General features: G+C 40.7%; 2 protein-coding genes across 25 annotated transcripts in view; one reads left to right on the plus strand and one right to left on the minus strand.

The window, feature by feature from the left end:
• Positions 1-2,105, plus strand: part of TTC3 (tetratricopeptide repeat domain 3) — a 54,405-nt gene extending 52,300 nt beyond the window's left edge. For all 22 annotated transcript variants that reach the window (XR_014939499.1, XM_085529150.1, XM_085529197.1 and 19 more), the window contains 2 exons: positions 113-202; positions 859-2,105. Coding sequence is in view for 21 of the 22 variants with exons in the window: in XM_085529150.1 (XP_085385276.1) it covers positions 113-202; positions 859-969 (201 nt within the window). In the remaining variant the exon portion in view is untranslated. The remainder of the gene's footprint in view (positions 1-112; positions 203-858) is intronic.
• A 2,395-nt stretch (positions 2,106-4,500) lies between these two features.
• On the minus strand, positions 4,501-20,691 carry VPS26C (VPS26 endosomal protein sorting factor C). Of its 3 annotated transcripts, none has more exons than XM_015882441.3 (8): positions 20,522-20,691; positions 12,306-12,449; positions 9,893-10,042; positions 8,812-8,892; positions 6,364-6,438; positions 5,926-6,076; positions 5,446-5,598; positions 4,501-5,072 (listed from the first exon to the last, which is right to left on the minus strand). In XM_015882441.3, exons 1-8 carry the CDS (start codon positions 20,576-20,578, stop codon positions 4,990-4,992), a joined length of 894 nt encoding a protein of 297 aa, XP_015737927.1. In that variant the 5' UTR covers positions 20,579-20,691; the 3' UTR covers positions 4,501-4,989. The 3 variants fall into 3 exon arrangements, with proteins under 3 accessions (XP_015737927.1, XP_085385494.1, XP_085385490.1); XM_085529368.1 differs by lacking the exon at positions 20,522-20,691 and adding an exon at positions 18,083-18,233; XM_085529364.1 differs by lacking the exon at positions 20,522-20,691 and adding an exon at positions 13,321-13,485.
• Positions 20,692-21,173: the final 482 nt, after the last annotated feature.

A 21,173-nucleotide genomic window follows, 5' to 3' on the forward strand; every position in this document is an offset into this window, starting at 1 on the left:
TCTTCATTTTGTGGACAAAAACTTACATAAGGAATTTGACAATGAATTGTTGCTGTTTCTTTACTAAATGGCTTTTTGTTCAAATATTTTTTGTTTTAAAACAAACTTACAGCCTTCCAGTGATGATCCATGCATCATCTGCCATGATGAGCTGAGCAGAGACTCCTGTGAACTGGAATGTGGGCATCATTTTCACAGAGAAGTAAGGATTTTTTTCTTACTCCTTTAGATGCAAGTGTGGACTAACTCTCTGTTCAGTTATGCAGTTGTTTTAGCTTCTCCCTGCCCCTTATCCTTCAGTATCTGAAGTTAGGAACAGCAGGACATGGTTTTCCTTTCCATACCTTTTGCACCAAGATTTGCTATATGCAATCTTACTGTGTTGGAAAGTTTCCAGTTTTAGATCTTAACTTAGATGGTAACTCATCAGAACAAATTCAAGCTTGCTTTGAATTCAGAATAATCAGGTCTTGGTAACCAAATCGCAGATTTCTCTTTGCAGCATCCTTAGAGAAGGGGCCATTGCTATAAAGCTGCATTTTCCTCCTGACAGGAGCTGTCCATGTAACTTCATGTAGTAAGGAGGCTAAAAATTATGCTGGCATAATACAATACTTCTGTCCATGACTTCTTCTCACTTCTGTATTTATTTACTGCTTTTTTTTGTCACTTGCAGAATAGGTTGGTGAGCAGAACATCAGAACTGGAGAATAGTTTTCTAACTGCAGATTTTATAGCAAGCTGTAGAAGGGGGTAGAAAATCTCTTATCTGTCAGGAGCAGTTATTAAGAAAGTCATGCTGAACTCTTTATACCAGACCGAGACTGTTTCCCCAATATAATTTTCCTGTCTTTGCAGTGCATTAGAAAATGGCTTAAGGAACATTCGAGTACCTGCCCTATCTGTCGCATCCACGTTCTGTTACCTGAAGACTTTCCTGAGCTCCCTGCACGCAACAAATATGCCTAAGCCTTGTTTTACTTGACATTCAGTAAGGTGTGGAGTGCCTGCAGAAAAATCACCATCCCGACATGGCATGGAAATGTGCTGCCTAAGAGGTGGAACGCTGGTTGTAGTGGGAACGATAGCAGAATTTGTTCTAATGCAGTATTGTGCACTAGGCTGTAAGATGCGGGTACTGCTGTGGCACTTACTGAATGAAGACAGTGTGCTCCATAACCCAGCGTTTCTCCTGGTTGCTGCTGCCTTAAGCATGTGTACCTCACATAGTTCAGAGGCCAGGACCACACAACTGGTGGGGTTCTTGCTTAAGGGTTCTGAACTCCCCTATCTGTTTTTTTCAAAGGCTGGTTCTGTCTGTGCACAATTCCTCTAAAAAGGGGGGTTTTCCTTAGAGCTGATGCTACACTCAAAATAAAGAGGTGGGCCAAGCAGCAGACCAGCAGAATTTGGAATAACCAAGCCATCATTTTCCCTAGTATAAGCAATTGCAGGGTTTGAATCGGGCTTCTTTATATCTTTACAAATGTAGTCCATGTAATTGCAACTCTTTTCTCCATGTAAATCTGGAGCTGATAATTCAAATTGATTAAATGACAACTCTTAGCTACATTTTGAAGCACTGAGTATTCTTGTGATTCTGCCTGTTCATACATCAATTTTAGAACGATTCAATTTTGTAATGTGAAAATATGTCTTAGATTTCCCTCCTCGTTGAGCTGATTTCTTTAAATTGGCATTAAAGGATCTTTATTCTTGGCGAAGCAATATAATGCAGCTGTATTCTGTGCACAAATGCCAATTTATCAGCAGCGTGAGGTACCCGGTACAACCAGGTAAAGGAATGTCCGTCCTGCTGCTTGGAAGGTCCAAGCGTGCCATGAGCACCTTCTGCCTTGTAAGATTGGTTTCTCTCAGCCAAACATCCAGGGCTAGATAAGGTACTCCACATGGTGTAAACACCCTCAAAATGCAGTGAGTCTGACCATGGTTTGGGCATGAACCGTGTTCAACTATTTCAGGCTATGATCTAACAGATCAGTTGTTTCCCCAAGTTAATGAGTATACAGTTGAAGTTTCAGAGCATCTTCTGGTAAGTCAGTATGTTTATTGGATCTTGGGTCAAAAATAAAATTACTACTGCAGCCGCTGTGGTGGTTCTTTTTGTATAACGTTTGCTAATTGTGAATCTTGATGAGTAAGGTACTGTTTGCTAGAGAGCCAAGGCACTGTGCTGCCTTGGCTAACACCTAACCCAGGTGCTGTTCTGCTCTGTGGTACACTGCATCCATCCTTGTCAGCTTACATTGTTTTCTCAGTGTGTGAGGGGACAGAGTGCAGGCAGAGCAGCCCCACACATGCCACAGGTGATGGTGTTCTCTGTTCAGAACACAGCCAGACATGAGCTGATATGGGTAAGTTGGGTGTGAAAATGGGTAAAGCAACGCTGGCTGTTAATGTGAGGTCTTAGCATTGAACTGATATTTACAATTATGTTTGCACTTGTTACCAGCCAATCTTGTCCCTGTGTTCACAGGAAAGATAAGTAGGATCTCAGGTTCCTTAGTAAGGTGGATGTGTTTTATTTTTTTCTTTATTTCTTTTCTTTTCCTTTTTTTTTTTTTTTTTTTTTTTTTTAATTTCTGCTCCTTTTCTCTTAACACCCCAGTACCACAAGTTTTACTGTCAGCCGGAGGTAGGTCATTCACATCTCCCATAAAAGGAGGCCTTGGAGAAGAAAAAAAATGAGGTCTGGTTTTATGTGAGATTGTTTTGAAAGAGATGAGGTGTCTCAGACTCCAATGGTAAGTAAGTGCACACAAGGTAGTTTATCTCCAGACCGGGGCAAGGTAAAGCAGCCCCGCTCTGTGTTCAGGAGCCCTGACTCAGAGCTGCACTAAATGCTGAATAATAATTCTTGTTGTGTTAGGATGCCGTTGACTTTTTCTGTACGTGGAAAAGCTGGGGACATGCTCCACAATAACAGCAGAAGTGTCCATCTGCAAGAAGAGTCCAGTTTTGAACCCAGCTCTCAGTTGTCAGCAGTTTATTGCAGAGTCTCACATTAGTCCTTGGCTTCCAGTCAGAGCCATCTTTTAGAAAGCAAGAAGATTGTACAGAGCAACGGGAGCACTTTGTAGCAGAATTTTTTCAGCTGTCTGTCCTGGATTCTTGAACCATTCTTTAACCATCAGTACCCCAGGAACAACACGGTACAGGCAGAGGGGCAACCGAGTAGGCTGCAGTTAAAGGAGTTCTACCTGTGGATACAATGGCCAGGGGCAGGATCTTTTCATGTAACCGGAACATGTGAAGTGATGCTGCCACTTCAGGTTTGAGCAGCAGGTGGCACTCCTGTAGACTAGAAACAGACTAAAGCCATCTAGACTCGGACCAGGGGCTCTTGTTTCCAGAAATCATGCTGGACTTATTGCTTTCCGATCTTTAAAAAAAAGTGTTTATTTCTATTTAATGGGGAGGCACGAGAAGGGATAGAGAACAGCAAAGGTGTGGCATTTGGTTTTTGTTTGTTTGTTTGTTTGAATAAATAAATGTAGGACATTAAAACAATGCCAAATGCTTACTCCTGAAGCAGAGCTGTTAGCAAACAATGGCCAAACTCAGAAGTACAAATTCCTGCTTAGCAATGCTGCTGGAAAAAGCTACGGGAAGTTGATTTTGGCAGTTTTCTTTTTAATTCTTTTAAGGCTGTCATCTTTTTACTCATTCTTGATGTGCTTCGCCCTATATACTTAGCCTGCCTCCATCCCACACAAAATTTGTGGAAAATGAACAATTAGAAGAAAACTGCAGCTGTTCTATTAACTTCCAATAACATCAGAATACATTACCTGTTTGTCTGGGGAAGGTTCTTTCTTGCTGGAATTCCCGTGTAGTTCCTACTTTGCCAGTTTATACGAACCTTTAAAATTTATGATTCCAAAGACTTAACATATTTCTTAGCGTAAAGTTGTATATTTGCTTCCACAAATTCCTTTCTGGTGCTCGTATTTGTATGTATTAACCCACCTGTTTAAGCAGCAAATGGTCTATCTCCCTTGGAATGGTTGCTCACATCATGAATAATATTCTTCCATGGGCACAAAGTGCCACTGCATGAAAGTATTTTAGGCACTTTCTCCAGTACTTGGTGTAGTCTACTCTTGGAGCAGACGAACAATGCAGTGCTGCTGTTTGTCATGTCAGTCATTCCTTTTTCACATCTGAGCTGAGCTGTACAAGTCTAGTAAAGAAGAAAGATGTTAAAATGCCCAGAATAAGTACAGTTTGAAGCTAAAAACTTCTGACTGATCTTTCTTGGCAGTACTTTACACAAATAGCAAAGGGTAAAGCAAGGGCATCCCAGGGAATATCCAGTGAGAAGCTGCATGTGAAGCAGTAACTTCAGTTCTAAGCACTCCTTCAAGGCAGACTCATTCCTAATTTGACCAAAATACACTTGATGTTAATTCACATCATTACTCATTTCACATCTCTGAATTCAACCATCTTGCAATATTCATCCCATGACACTGTGCGTTGTGGTAGCACCATTTATTATACTTCCACAAATACTATTCAGTATTATATATCCCAGTCCCGTCCCCTCCTCAAATATATATACACCATATATAACAGGACTGGTTCCGTTTAAGAGGTCTTTGAAAGAATTTGAAACAGGTGTTACATTATGAATTGAGCAGAAAAACTTACTTTACATATTTTTAGAACTTGTGAAAATATGCAAAGAATCATTCACAATTTGGCTGAGGAAAAAGTTGCAGAAAATCTGGCTGCTGAAATCAAACACTTGAGAGTGCTCTCGAGATGGTTAATCCACGTAGGCTATTGTAAGACAGGCACAGGCTTTGGGAAGAATTATAGACTGAGAGCCCAAGAACCACCATCAGGAAGAAGGAAGTGATAAGTTTTCACTTCAAATAACACAAGATAAAATCTCATTTTGTCTCTGAATGAATGATTTCATCCTTCTCCAGTGACTCCTTAAGCGATTCTTCCTCTGGCTCTTTACATCCTGCAGAGCTTCAGTGGGAAGTTCTCTGTGATTAGATGATCATCGTGCAGAAGGACAACAATGTTCACTTCAAACTCTAGAAGAAGGGGGGAAAAAAAGTTTCATTAATTAATCATTCATCTGAACTGTAACTGTAAAAACAGAACAGATAGTTCCTGCTCTCAGATGCATCACATCACAGGACACTCCGAAGCTGGTTCTATGGCCAAGTCATACAGGGATGAACAAGGTATCCTAACTATTTTCTCATTGGAAGCACTTGGTCTCTACTTTCTTAGCCTATATGAAATACAGCATACTACAGTACTGTTCATGGAACCTCTACAAGGAAATAGGTGATCTTCCTTGCACAATGTTTCATCCCATTACATGCCAGAAGCTGAAGTGAAACCAGCAGCTAGTTTCTAATGGGAGATGCAAAAACAGAACATAAGATCCTATCTGCTTACCCACTTTGAAGTTTGTTGTTTCCAGGGTAGGGCAAGTGAACAACCTGGGAAACACCATGTATATAGGAATTGGTAGGCCTCTGCAGACATCTCCATCAGCAATCTGAATATTCTGTATCTCTGTGGCATCTCTGGCATAACCTTCTGCACACCCTGGTGAAAGCAAGAAATTCAGAGGGAGAGGAAGGGAAGGCAAAGCAGCAGCCAAAATTCAAATATGAAGATTTACTGCGAGTGGGAGCAGGGAAGGGAAGGGAATGGGGCATGGCCTTTTGCCCTTTGATTTGTGAGTTTTCACATGGTGTTTCAAAATTAAGTCACGGAGACTGGATTTAAATTAATGCCAGAACTGTTCCACATGAAACACAAAATTATTTTTGCCAGTTTTTTCAGTTGTATGGTTTCTGACGGTCTTGCCTACTGAACATCTAAGTGGTAATTACTGCAGCATATACACATTCCACCTATAGAGAAACTTACCACAGGTTTCCACACGCACTAACTGCAGCTCAATACTTTTGACTGCAGCTTCTGCACTCTCCACTACCAGCTCCCCTGTAAGTGGCTGCGTAATGACACAGTTTGTAGAACTGAGGTGGCCTCTGATGAGAAATTTTGGAAGCGATGCTCTCTAAGAAGATGGAGGGAAAACAAACATAACTGTAATCATCACTACCAGAAGAGAATGGACAGCATCACCTTACAAAATAAAAACAGGAAGAGAGGAGAGGAGAGGAGAGGAGAGGAGAGGAGAGGAGAGGAGAGGAGAGGAGAGGAGAGGAGAGGAGAGGAGAGGAGAGGAGAGGAGAGGAGAGGAGAGCTAGTTATGTGTTGCAAAGCTTTTATTCTGACTTGTTTTCAGTCAGAATCATGCAGGTAGTAAATTAAAAATAAATAAATAAGACCCAAACAACTTACCTCTTTAACATTCTGCAAAGTTTCAGGAGTAATTGTGAAGTCTACTGGGCTCGGAGTCAGTTTCCCTTTCTGTGACTAAAGGATAATGAAACAGTTAAGTGGTAACTGATTTACAGCACACAAACACACACTCTGAATACTAACATCAATTAACAACAACTGTGTCAATTTTCAGGATTGTCTGTATATTTGAAGTACCAATCTGTGTAAAAAAAGACATGAGATTTCCCGCATTTGTTATTAAGTAATATTATAATAATGTCTAAACAAATCACAGCGTATTGCAAATCTGAATTACAGAAACAAAACTGTCCATATCTTGGTTACTTTGCACTTGCCACTGCAATAAACTACAACACAATCTCCATTTTTAACTTTTTGGCATAAGCTCCACCCACACCAAAAAACAAACAAACCAACCAAGTGTCTGAGTAATCGAAACACTCTGGAAGTGTACTACCAATCTTCTGAAACATACTGAATGCCATAGAAAAAATGGTCTATTTCACATTTCTGTATTTACAAATAATTACATTTTGTATATTATGCCTTAGGTTTCCTTAAATTATCATTACTTTGTAAATCTGGGCAGGGAAGAAAAGGGTAAACTGGAGTAATAAAGCAAGATTATTTATATATTTAAAGAAACTTCCCTCACTCCTGCTACCTCTGAGAACCTTGAACTCTTCCTGCTGCCCTTTCAGGAACAGCTCAGGCCTCTTAAGCCATACTAACATCAAAAGGAGATCCTCAGTTGAAGGACCTAATCTAACTGTCAGGGAGTCTCAGCTTCTTTAACTGTAAAATAAGGAAAACGTGGTCCAGGTTAACTTTCCACATTGGAAGAAACAATTTTAGGGGCACATTCCTGTAGCTGTTTCACTTATTTAGATCACTTATCACAAAATCAAGAAGTTAGTCTTCACATAAATGGCTGGCTGGGCCCTGACCTCGGCTTGCTTACAGCAGATTATTAGGAAATGCATATAGGAAAAGCAGTCTGTGCTTTGAATCAGGAAGGCAAGTGTAACTGACCATTCACCACTCTCTCCCCATCCTTATTTCAGAGAGAGGTATATTGTCTTTTCCCTACATATCCTACATATGTAGGACAAGTGATCAGCACAGCATCAATCTGGAGAGACCCAATTGTATGTGACCGGGAGTTGGTAGTACACTGCTATACCAATGGCCTTAACTTGAACTCTTAAGTTAGGACTTACTTACTACCCAAGAATTCAAAACAGCTTCTGCTGCCCAGCTGCAAGATGGAAGATAATAGCAAAAAGATTGACTGTATTCTCCCACAAATGACAAATTCCAGCAAAGAATAAGGTTAAGGGAAATGGTACACTGAGCACTGACAGTGAGAATTATATGTTCAGTAAAACCTCATTAATTCACCCCAAATGGAAGATTCATCATGATTTATTGACTTGTGTTCTAAGACATGCCACAGTAGGAACAAGAAATAAAATCAGGAAACTGCACAATATAATTTGTTCCCTATTTTGACAACTGTGGCTTACTTATAATATAATGATGGACTAATAAAAAGAAGCATAATACATTTTGGAAAATAATACAATTCTGCCAACAGACCTCCTTTTAGCACCTAGCTAAATCTGTGGTAGGACAGAATGAAAACAGCATATTTCCACTATATTACACCATAAGAAAGACAGTCTAACACTTTAATTGCTCTGTTAAAAACTCCAAAGGAATGATACGAAACAGTATGTTCTAGTAAGTTCTGTGTGGAAAAAGAGGTAGGTAGTGAGGCCTGCACAATCTGTACTGATAACACATGCTCTGAATGTGTGTACAAGGTAATACAAACTAAAACGAGGAAAAAAATCTGATATAGGAACTTCCAAATAACATGCAGTAAACCATTTATTGTGAGACAGTCAGATCTAATCCCACAGTGATATAGAAGAAAGACTGTCACTGACTGGAGAGTGTGGTTATATGTTAACCTGGATATCTAGCATGTTGCCAACCACGGGCTATAAAGGTGATTAAGCCGACAAGTTTCTTCTTTCCAACTTGATGCAGTCCTAACTTGGATATTCTGGGTTGGGGCTCTAAGGCACAACTAGGCTTCAGAGTAACAGAAATTGTGTGCTATCTCTCCACTAACAAACTCCCTTTTCTAGGGCAGGGCTTGTGGGTGCCTGGAACCTTTGGATAGGAAACATTCAAATAATCTGAAACAGTATTTAGAAGAACACATAGTATTTATCTAACCACACTGCTGTTTCAGTTTTAAAAATAAAATAACAGAATAAATGCAATGCAAATCCTATTTATAATTCTTCATTAAACTTACCTCCAAACTTCACTTAAAATGAAAAATAAAAATAAAATAAATTAAATCAAACCCAACAAAGCACACACACAACCAACCTCCCCCTACTTTGTATAGTTAATACAAAGTGCACTTACCAGTGAGTGGACAATGAATTCGCAAGTCTTAGTTAGGTCTTTTGCCAGCAGAGAGCGTCGCATATCACACCGCAGGGTATACTAGTAAGAATGGGATGAGAATAAGAAAGATTTCTTAAAGAACTTAAGATTTTCTCCATCTATTAACTTTCAGTCCTTTGCATGGACATATATATATGTGTGTGTGTGTGCGCAGAATGCAGATTTTAATATTTAAGGTATTGCTTACAGCAGATTATTAGGTAATGCATATATACCAGTGATAAAGAGAGAAGGAAGGAGATACAAGGTACATGATTACAGACACCCCAAAGGAAAGCTAGTTTTTGTGCTTACAGGCCCATCACATTTTCAAATGGTCTCCTATGTTATATAACTGGAGCACAGGCCTTATGAGGAATGGCTGAGGAAGCTGGGATTGTTCAGTCTGGAGAAGAGGAGGCTCAGGGGAGACCTTACTGCTCTCTATAACTGCCTGAAGGGAGGTTGTTGTGATGTGGGAGTTGACCTCTTCTCTCATGTAACAGTGATAGGACTGGAGGGAATGGCTTCAAGCTGTGCCAGGGGAGGTTCAGGCTGGACATTAGGAAATACTGCTTCTCTGAAAGAGTGGTGAGGCACTGGAATGGGCTGCCCAGGGAGGTGGTGGAGTCACCAGCCCTGGAGGCGTTTAAGGAACGTTTGGACATTTTGATGAAGGACACAGTTTAGTGAGAGCTATTGGTGATGGGCGGATGGTTGGACTGGGTGATCCTGTGGGTCTTTTCCAGTCTTGATGATTTGGTGACTCTGTGATTCTATGATAACAGCCAATGAGATCAAGGGACTAATTCACTGATACAGTAACACTCTTGTATGGCTTGAGTACCCAAAATTCAATTAAGACTGATTTCAGTCTTGCTTCTCACCGCGCTTTGGTTTAAAGAGAAGGACCTCTGACTTTCTGCTTATCCTTCAAACTGACTAAAACAAACATACTTAAAAACACTATGACAGAAAACTTTATCCTCTGTTTCCATGGAAGACAAGATATGGCAGGTAACAAAAGCTCAGACTTTCTTTACAGGTAGGACTCCCTTACCTGAATATTAACAAAGACACCATGATACGTCTCGTACAGAACTTTGTTGCCCTTCACGTGCAATGGAAATTCAAAAGGAATTTCTGTCTTGCCACTGGGAAGCTTCCCTGATTTTACCATTTCAATGGTGTTGTTTATAATTTGAATAGGCTGCAAAAATAAATATGAAGATTTAGTTTGAACCGCAGTGACTGCTCCATCATTTCAAAAGAGCCAACAATATCACTGAAGTCTAACAGGCTTCAAGAATTTTCAAAAAATTCAGATATTTTTTCCTCGGACACAGTTCTCCAGTATTACAAGGAATGGAAATATTAACAATGCTTTGTTAAGAAAAGTGATGTATGATATATTTAATGGTTGTATCAAAGTAATGACTGGGTGCATTTAGAGAACTGAACAGCTAAGTCTCAAGCCCCTTGGAAAGCAAAGTTCCATTTTCCAAGTCATGACCTGTAGTGTGAGCTGCAGAAATCAACAAGTACATGTGCCACATCAGCAGGCAGCCATTCCCCACCACCCTGCTGCCCACTCGCCCACCGCTTCTCACCCTGAAGGTTTCTCTTAAGGGCTAATTTATCTCTGGAATGATGATTAACTAAAATTTGGCACTGGACTGAGAAGCCTGATAATCATCATGAAATATGCATGCATAAACACAAATGGAACAGAGCAAAAGCAGGAGTACTGCAAGATAGGGAAGGAGACTGAAAAATCCATCACAGTGTTACTATTAGCATCTTATTTTCATTCAAGATTTCAGTTTCAAGCAAGCAGCTCAAGTTGCTTCACTGATAAGAGATGCAATCCCTCATTATCTTATTGCTCCATTACTTGCACGTATTTATTGAGTATAAAATCTGCAAGAGCTGAAAGAGTAATTATTGTTCTGACATTTAATGAGATAAAGCTAAACCTTCTCTATTTAACTTTATTCCAACCTCTGCTTTTAACATGAGAAATAAGAATGACTGAGCTAATCTAACTGTTCACTTATGCTAAAAGAAGCAGCTTAACTTGTTCCTCCAAGTGGCATTACTCTCTTTTGTGCCAAACTAGACATTCATCTGACCTATCAGGAAGATAATTCAATTCAAATCAATTAAACCGACATATCAGAAATAAACTTGCCCTCTCCTGATCTACTAATCTAATAAATTAAATCAACCCAAATGAGCAGAAACAAAGCAGCAGAAGCAGGACTGGATGAAAAGATTAAATGATCTCAGCCTATCTTAAGGAACATCATAAAGGGAACCTTTTTTCCTCCATCTCATAATAAAGCGTTTATTACTCACTTAGGAGGAAACTAATCAATAAATGCCGAGTTTACTAGGAAAAGTGTACAAGATGCCTACAAAGAGCTATGCTCACTGCAACTTTGCTTGAAGATAACACTTCTCTACGGTTTTACTTCTATTTTTCCTCTATTAGTGTAAGGGAAACAGTTGATCACAGCCTGAACCTCTGATTAACCATCTGAAGCAAGCAATGAGTCAGCTGTGGGAGCACAGGTGAAGGTAATTCAGCTGTGCTACTGGAAGGGGCAGAGCTTGAGTCCACCTCTCCCAGATCCCATTTAAGGGCTGTCCACCACTAAGGTAGTGTCTCCTTCTGGACTTTTTGGGATGAGCACCAATTTTGAAGGCCTCAGAACTGATGAGTCCTTTTCTTTCATTACCCTATGGCTATTTATTTCTAACTGTATTTGTACTATTCCAACTGTATGTGATACTTGTATTATTTCCACTGTACAAATAGGCTGAAACAAAAAAATCCTATTGCTTCTTCTGTTTTTCTATTTTTCAATCATTCATGGACAGATTACTCATGCTCTAAACAAAGTAACTATGATACAAATTAAGACTTTAAAAGACCTTACATTCAAGCTATACTAACTTTGGCAAACTTGAACAAATACAACTACACTGGCTCTAGATGTAGGCAAACTTGCCCGCAATCAATACAGCCACATCTGTGTGCAGCCCAAGATAACTTGCCCTTCTAGATTTCAGACGTCACGCTTCCAAACCTGGACAGCAGCAGAGAGGCCTTCCAGGATTCTGTGTTCAACCTGATGGATTGCAGTCATACTGCGCAGAGGAACCTGCATCATGCCCAGTAGCACACAACCTCAATGACCTCTGCAGAAACTACTGGTGTAACGACTGACCTGGCACAGAAGTCTAAAATATGTCACCATGCAATGTGCATGGTGTATTTATGTTACTGCATTTCTGCCCTAAAGAAAACACTCCAATTTCCCCCAAACAGAGAGAGAACATTAAGCATTTCTCTGCTTTCTATCATTCACATACCATGAAGTACTGTAACTTCCTGAGAGCCAATAAGGAAAAAACTAAGAAAACAGAGAAGTTTCATGCTGAAAATATCAACCTGCATGGATTCTTACCTTGACAGAATTATAGAAAGCTTCAAACACACCCACGCTTTTGGCACTAAGCTGCAGATTTACAGATCCTTCCATTGTCAATGAGATGCCTTGGTGCTGGACTGTGTCCTTACTTGTTATGACCACGACTCCAGAAAGAATTTCCTAATAGAAGAAAAGACAACAAGTAAACAATTGTTTGAAGCAATTCCTGGTATTGCTGTTACTCAAACAATTCAAGGCCAGGCTGGATGTGGCTCTGGGCAGCCTGGTCTGGTAGTTGGTGACCCTGAACATAGCAGGAGGGTTGAAACTGGATGATCATTGTGGTCCTTTTCAACCCAGGCAATTCTATGATTCTACCTGATTTTCCAGCAACTCAACAAAGCTGTTCCCTGCTGGAAAGGCAATATAAGATAGACAATATAGAAGAGACTGATAGCGAAATAATGTGAGGAACAGACTGTCATACTTCCAGTTTGTTTTGTTTAAAATCATTCTCCTTCTCACAGAAGTACTACTCCAAGTTTCAATGGCATTCCAATGCTTTGAGATTTCCCTCTCCTTGCAAATGAAAAATATCCTCACAAACAGCTGTCAGTTCAGTTGGTAACAGCTAAGTTGCATTTCCAAATCCCAAGAGAAATTTAAATACCAAAAGCAAGATGGTCTGTCACAGGGAATGGGAAAGAGAGCACAGCAGTGAAAGAAATGACTGAGCTGAAGATCAGGTTAATCTCAAGAGCTGTAAAGAGTAAATTAATAAATAAAAACAAAAACCAGCAACAAAAAAGAACAAACAAAAACACGTCATAGACATTCTACTACACAGACTTATGCCCTACTATGTGGGAAACAGTTTCAAAGTGTATCTGAATCTAAGGGTAAGGTGTGTGAACCCAAGAGACAGGTCACTTATCCCACTAAGAACATATATGTGCACAAGAGCATGGCATCTTTTACGCACCAATTTAGAAGGTCGAACACTGAAAAAGAATTAACTGCAGGACAGCAAGACACATTTCAATTTACATACCCCATCACTTCTCCTTCCTCTCTTCTACAATAGAGAATTCACTTCAATCTAGTATTCCACGCCAAACACTCCACAAGTGATTTGAGAACTTGGAGGTTTCTTAGGACCAACTTTCTCTCCCAGTTGATAGTAAAGCTCTGTACCTTCACCAGGCTTGCAGGCTACACACCAAACAGTATTCAAACAGTAACTCAGACTGCCCACTCCACGCTCAACCAGTTAGAACCAGTCTAGCTCTGTACACTTGACAGACACTACTTGAATGCTGCCAGCCTTTTGTCTTTACTAGCAGTACAGCATGGCAATATAGAAAATGGGTCAGGCAGTTTAAAGCAGTACATGGTAGCAGCAGAACATCAAGCATCACAATGAAGGCTGACATGATGCAAATCTGAGAAGAGGACCTGCAGCAACTGGGAAACTCCAGGAACAGAAGGCACAAGCACAAAAGGACAGTGAAGTAAAGCTGACCTAAATACTGTACTGCTTTGCAAACAGGCTTTAATTAGTACTTGTAATTAGGTTATTGCTTTGAAAAATGAATACTGCTGAACTATAAGAAGCAAGGACAGCCCTGAACATATATAGAGCTTAAGTAAATAAGAACAGACTCCTATAATATAGCATCAACCTATTAGAAAACTATCACCTGCACTGCTTCATACAAGAAGGCTGTATGCATTTGGGGCAGAAGGGAGAAGAATAGCTTAAAATTAAATGTAATTTTTTTCTTTAAAGAATAACTACCTCTTAATAAAAAGAAATTAAAACAAAAGCTTTGAAATCACTTTTTAACAAGTAACTTAAAGAAGTCACTTGTTGGGGAAAGGGTAGCATCACAAAAGAGATGCTTTAATTTTTATCTGAACTGTTTATATGCAACCAGGTTCCATCTCCATTTTGCAATGGGTGGGAAAATCTGCTATGTCTTTTCTTAAGAAGAGCTACTTTGTACTTTTTCACGTCCTCCCTAAATACAAAGCTTTCAGTACTTGCCCTTCCAAGAAGTACAAATCACAGAACATAAATGTATCAAGATGGTAAATACTTACAGTCAGCACACCATTTATGAGAAAGCTTCTCAGTTTTGCAAAATCAAACATAACATTTGAAAAAGTTATCTGGCATCACTAGACTAATTATTACTGTCTTCAATTCATATAGAAAGGGACTAGTTTATCTTTCTCTACATTATCAAATCTAACTTATATTTCTCTACAACCATCTGAGCGGAGGTTGTAGCAAGATGCAGTCAGCCTCTTCTCCCAGGTAACCACGTTATGATGAGAGAGGACAGGCTCAAGTTGCACAAGGGGATGTTAAGGTCGGGTATTAGGAAAAATATCCTCTCACCAGGAGCAGTGCTGCAGCGGCACAGGCTGCCCAGGGAGGTGGTGCAGTCTCCATCCCTGGAGGTGTTCAAGAGCCGTGTGGATGTGGCACTGAGGGACGTGGGCAGTGGGCATGGTGGGCGTGGGCTGGTGGCTGGACTGGGTGATCTTAGCTGTCCTTTCCAACCAATTCCATAAAGGCATAGAAGTCACCACTGAAATGAAGCCCCGCTTATTACGACTTATCTGTAGCTTTTGTTCACTTTCTACCTTCACACTTACCAGGAACTCTTCACAGCTTCACCACATGATGACAAAACTTTGCAAAATAGAATAATGCTAATGCACTTCCACAAAGAATCATTCTCCTAGCAAGAGCAACTATCCACAGAAAGGACACCACATCCTGCGAAGCAGAGTAGTGCATACTACACTGGAACATAATGTTCTTGTGAGAAAACTGTTACAAGTTCACGATCCCCATATGAGCTCTTTTGTCTTCTGTTGTCAGTTCCTTACCTCTCAAACAGGCACATGAATCCGACAGAAAAGTCACAACTACAACAAACATGGGTGCCCTGGTGGCGCAGTGGTAGCAATGCCACGTTGCAACACTGGAGGGCCCGGGTTCGAATCCCCCTGTGGCGCAAGTGGTAGAAGCGCCACTCTGCTACACAGAGGCTTGAATCCCAGGGGCTGGACTCGGTGATCTCTAAGGTCCCTTCCAACCCACACGAGACTGTGATACTGTGAAACATCTTCATCTCATCCAACCGCATCATCCCTTGTTTCCACAGTTCTTGAGCAGAGCTATAGGAGTTTGGCTGAGGACAATTAGAGGTGATCTTTGTGCAGTAAGAAGAAATAGTGGGTAGCACAGATCACAGAACCTCATATCTAAACACCTAAGACAAGCTGCAACTTCTGACTAAACCGGGCAGCCAATCTGTTTCTTTAAACATGATGTAAAGATTCACAGGATCAAAGAACACGCTGTCTTGTCCCATAAGTTATTTGCTGAGAATTACTTCTAGTGTTACAACACGTACCAATTCCAATCTGACCACTTACAGGCACATCTTCTTGCTTGAGTAAGGCACTACAAGAAGTTTCCAGCTAGATACGATGTACTTTCTGATTGGAGCTAGTCATTTGACAGACCTGCTGATAAGAAATATCAGCCTATTTTATTTTCTAACAAGAGGTACCTTTGAAAAAACACCACCACCAAAATCAATCAAACAAAACAAACCATAAGTCATCTTCTGTGATTCTGTGATTCAGTAGAATAGAAGTCCACGGTCAGTTGGTTACGAATAAAATGCTTTAGTTTCTCTTGGGGTTCCTCTTTTGACATCATAAGCCTTTAATTTCAGGACAAAGGGCATGAATTTGGCAGTTCTAGATTTCCTATTAAGTTCACTTAAGTCACATTTACTAAATATTCTTCATCATTTTCTGCCACATGCATTATTCTACCCAAATGATCCACCTACAGATCTTAACTATGCATTTTTCTGATTCTTTCACAGAATCACCGAATGACCCGGGTTGGAAGGGACCTCAAGGATCATGTAGTTCCAACCCCCCTGCCTGGCAGGGCCACCAAACATACACATTTACTAGATCAGGTTGCCCAGGGCCCTGTCCAACCTGGTCTTGAACACCTCCAAGGACGGGGCATCCACAACCTCCCTGGGCAAGAGTTCTCTTTACAGAGAAAGGTACTGCATTTAATAGGAAAGCCCTGCTATATCCAACTAACAGGACATCAGATGTTTCAGCCTCAATGTTTAGTTTTACTAAGCGCTTTGCTTTGTCAGAAACAATAAAAAGCTTCTGTGTAGGCAAATTCTCACTTAAGTGTATTTTGGAGTCACTTGTCATTAAAAGTCCTTCACTGACATTAATCACAGCTTTCTTCTTTGTATGCTGCATTTTTCAGCCTTTTCAGCCTCCAATTCTTTTAATTATCCATTCTGGGCTAACTATCACAGATATTCCAGTCATCCTGTTAGGTTTGCTAAATAAAACACACCATTAGCTGTGCCCGTCCCCTCACATTCTTCCAGCATTCCAAAGTTTGTTAAATTAGCCTCCATGGCTTGGAATTCTCTATTCAATTAAAAAAAAAAGCAGGCGGGGGTGAAGGGGGAAAGAGGGGGAAACTCTCCTGAACACTGACCTTCTGTTCCTAGTAAGCCTTATTTTGGGATAACAGAACAGGCTACTAGGATCTATTTAATTATCTTTCTATTCTTAAATCCCCAATCACTTCTCTCTTGCCCCCTAAAAATCCTATTATTCTTTTTGCTCCAGGAAGTGGCTAACGTGCTTTTTTTCTTTACCCCCAGTTTAAGGTCACTTGTTTAAACCAAGCTTTCTCAAACTGAACTCTGGAAAAAAAGTAAAGGTCTTTGTTTGCTTATTTCCTCCAGTTTCTGATGATCATAAACAATGAACACAGAAACAGCTCAGCAATTATCACAGCAAGTTTTTATCTTTTAAAGCAGTGATTTGTATCACGCATCATTATTTTATAAATGTTATGTCTGCTTTCTCCCAGTTAAAAATAAAAATTAGCATAGAAGAAAAGAGGAATTAAAAATAACAAAGAGGAATTAAAAATAACAAAGTTACTGCCAAGATATTGCCTTGCACTAAAAAAAAATAAAATAAAATTAGGAGGAGAAGAAATTTCAACTTGGCAAGAAAGTTTGTTTTGTAATGATGAAAAATGCTCCAATTCAACTGGATTTAATATAAGCGAGGTCACTGTACCAGGATGAAAAGTAACCTGACCCAATCCAAGACAGCAGGGAACAGTAATTGAAGACTGAATGATTCGGCTATTTCAGCACCAAGGAGAAATTCAGAGGTCTTGGCCTTATGGAGAAAGCCTACAGAAAACCACACATACCACTGTAACCTTATAAAAAGCGAAAAATGAAAAGTTACTCAGATGTTATTAATTTTCCTGGCCAGCTATTTACTTCGGACACACACATTCTTCTCTCGTCAGCCTTCTGCTATGTACTTCAAACAATATTTTCCTCTTACAACAACACAGAAGAGTTCTGCAATAACACTGAAATTAACGAATTTATTTTATCTTTAAGCATTTCTCCCTAAAAGTTTTTTAAATGAGCTCCCACACCTTCAGGGCTTTCATTAATATGGAATTCACTAATAAAAGAACCTCTGAACTTGTTAAATATGGGGCTGTCTAATATCCGTTTTCCCTCATCCCTTGCCCATTGGAGGTAACACGAAAACACAGCAGATGCTTTCAGGAGACTGAGAGATGCTGAATGGCATACACTTAACAGATTCAGAGATACTGCTTGCTAAAAATCCCCAAATATTTCATGCATTCTCACAGAATACAATAGCAGAGCTCAAATGGAAGAACCAGCAGCCATTGCTATTACCACTTCTTTGGTCTATTAGGACCTAGAAGCACAGGCTGAGATTCCTCAGACTTCTCTTCATCCACACAACTTTCTCTGTTTTGTCCAGTTTCCTGCTCTCTCAGAGCTGTTCTACTCCATGCAGTCTCCATTCCATAGGCCGCCCACTGTTCTTAAAATAAGAAAGAGATTGCATTAGGCACAACTTCATTGATTCCTGTACAATGTGGGGAAAACCTACAGACTCAACTACGTCACATACTTTCAAAGGTTTAATGCTGAAATCATAACCAATGCGAGGAGATGATAGAAAAGGTAACAACACTGTCAAAAGCCTATACCATTTAAATGGGTGTTAAAGCCAAAATGGCCCTCAGAAGTTATAAAATCACCGAGAGGCATGTATTAAATTAAACACATCAGAATGCTACATATCAGCTCTCTGAGCAAATACTTCATGCCTACTTAGGAGTGCAAGCAGACTGTCTTTAAAGCAGTCTGCTAAAAAAAGCGAAAACAAAAAGGAACAAAAAACCAAACCATTTTCTTTTGTAATGCACATTAATGAACATAAAAGGTTCCTAACTATCCATCTGCTTAATTATTCAAAAACATTTACCTACACAGACAAACGTTATCATACTTTAATCAGAGCTATCTCAAAAACTTCCTAGAACTGTAAGTTAGGGCATCTCTCAGCTGTCACCTTTTCCTACACATCCAGCATGAGTCCATTCTGATAGTCACTGTTACATACACTGTGTTACACTCTATTTGAGAAGCCACTCATTGAATAAAAGAAAAAGTGACATCCAATTCAACAGGTTTTATTCTTAAATATATTTTAGAGTCACTCCATCCAAATTCTATCCATTGGGTAACATCATCACTGCAAGAAAGGCAGCAGACATTGGATGGCTTTGAAAGCGAGCTGCACTGCGAAGTTATGCTGGATTAATTATGGTTTCTGGCCAATTCTGATCTTGAAAGCTTTATGCTATTATCTTCTAACAGGCCTAACCACTGCATGATTTGAACATCAGCGGACTTGATAATCTCCAGAGGTTCCTTCTAACACCTACAACACTGTGATTCTGTGACCATCTTTTTTCATATCCAAATGCAGTTCTAAATGAGTTTAAAAAAATGAAAGATCAATTCAAGCCCCAGTATCTCCACTGCCTTCGTATAAATAGCAAGACATCTATGTTGGGATAAGCTACAGTTTTTACTACAGGAATCTCCTCCATTTCGAGTAGCGTCGATGAAAGCATTTTCTGAGTTGAAAGTTGTCATAGACTGAAGGTATTATTAGCATTGCTGATGTCAGCAAAGCATACAACAATCAGTACAGTTCTAAAAAAAAACCCCAAAGCTGCACATATTCCATGCTTAATTAAGGAGAGATCTGAAAAGCCTTCCAATGCCTAGGAAATTACCATCAAATATTCGTATTGTAGTCCCAGCACACAGCTCACTGCTGTTTCACATCACTCAAATTTCAGAATTTCAGACCTTGTTAATGAACTGAAACTATAAACCTCCTCGTGTGGAGTTTGAGTGACAGTAAACACACCACACAGATTGTCTAATGGTAAAAATCTTACTTAATTTCAGCTCGAAGACAGAAGAAATACCCCTTTCCTTGTACTAAGAAAATCAGTCCTGTTTGGCATGATACAACAGCAAGCTAAGCAGAGAAACTGAAAAGAAACACAGCAGTACAACAACATGCATGAGAAAGTGATGAGAAAGTGAGAAACGGAGAAGAGCATTTACCACCAGAACATCACACCCAAAAGGATGCGTTGTTCACAGCACGACAGCTCAGCTTTACGGATGCTGCTGTCTCAATGATTTGACAACTGCAGAGCAGATGTTCCATAACCTTCCATTCAAAACTGTTTCAAGCAGTTTCCCAGCATTATAATCATTCATTAAGCTGAAACATGCTTTGTTGCTGTACCTGCCCCACCATGCCCACTGCCCACGTCCCTCAGTGCCACATCCACACGGCTCCTGAACACCTCCAGGGATGGAGACTGCACCACCTCCCTGGGCAGCCTGTGCCACTGCATCACCGCTCTTGCTGGGAAGAAATTGATCCTAATATCCAACCTAAACCTCCCCTGGTGCAACTTGTGCCTGTTCCTCTCGTCCCATCGCCATTATATGGGAGAAGAGGTTGACCCCGCATCACCACATCCTCTTTTCAGGTGGTTGTAAAGGAGGAGAGAATGAAAAAGAGACTGAAAAAGTCACAGCATTTTTTCAAGTAGCAGCAAAAGTTGAACTACACAGAATCACTTTACCACAGACAACAGCTACATGACTGTAAAATTTAAAAAAAAAAGAAAAAAAGAAAAACCAAAAAGCAAACGATCAAGTAGAACTGCTCTTGCCTAAAGAGTGCATCTATGAGGGTATTACCCCCCGTCAGGTACAAGCAGCAGCACTCACCCCGCAGCGGTACACCTTGTTGGCCCGCTTGATCTTGATATCCAGCGCCGTCCCCATCTCGCCCTGACGGGACGGGAGCGACCCCTGCGGGAGGAAACCCACCCCCGGCAGCCGCTTCCTCCCGCGGCGCTCGGGGCAGCGGGCGCCGCCAACATCCGGGGTTCCGTGGCGTCATCCCTCCGCTCGTGACCCCGCTTCCCGCCCCGCCCGCTTCCTGGCCCTGGGAGTGGCGCTAACGGTCGGGCTGTGGTAATGCGCAGCCGTTGTTGGCGCTGCTGAGGGGACTGCCCGCCTCGGCGGGAAGCGGGAGGGGTTGAGGGTAGGGGAAGCCCAGAGCCTGGGAGAGCTGCATAAATGTGTTACGCTGAAAGGAATTGTAGTCTTAAGGGAAACATAAAGAGCCGATAAATAAATGCCACAAAATCTGAAGCGGAGAAATATTTGGTGGATGTTAGAGGTTAACAACTAACGAAGTGATTTGTCTGGTTCTACCCCACACTGGTGTGGCCTCGCCTCAGGTATTCCGTGCAGTTCTGAGCGCTGCAGTACAAAAAGGACATAAAGCTGTGAGAGGGTGTCTGAAGGAAGGCTACAAAGATGGGGAAGGCTCTGAGGACGAGGTGTGTGAGGAGCGGCTGAGGCCCCTCGGTGT

The sequence above is a fragment of the Coturnix japonica genome, chromosome 1 (genome assembly GCF_054131305.1).
Source record: "Coturnix japonica strain WE chromosome 1, WE-NBRP24, whole genome shotgun sequence".
Classification (NCBI taxonomy): Eukaryota; Metazoa; Chordata; class Aves; order Galliformes; family Phasianidae; genus Coturnix; species Coturnix japonica.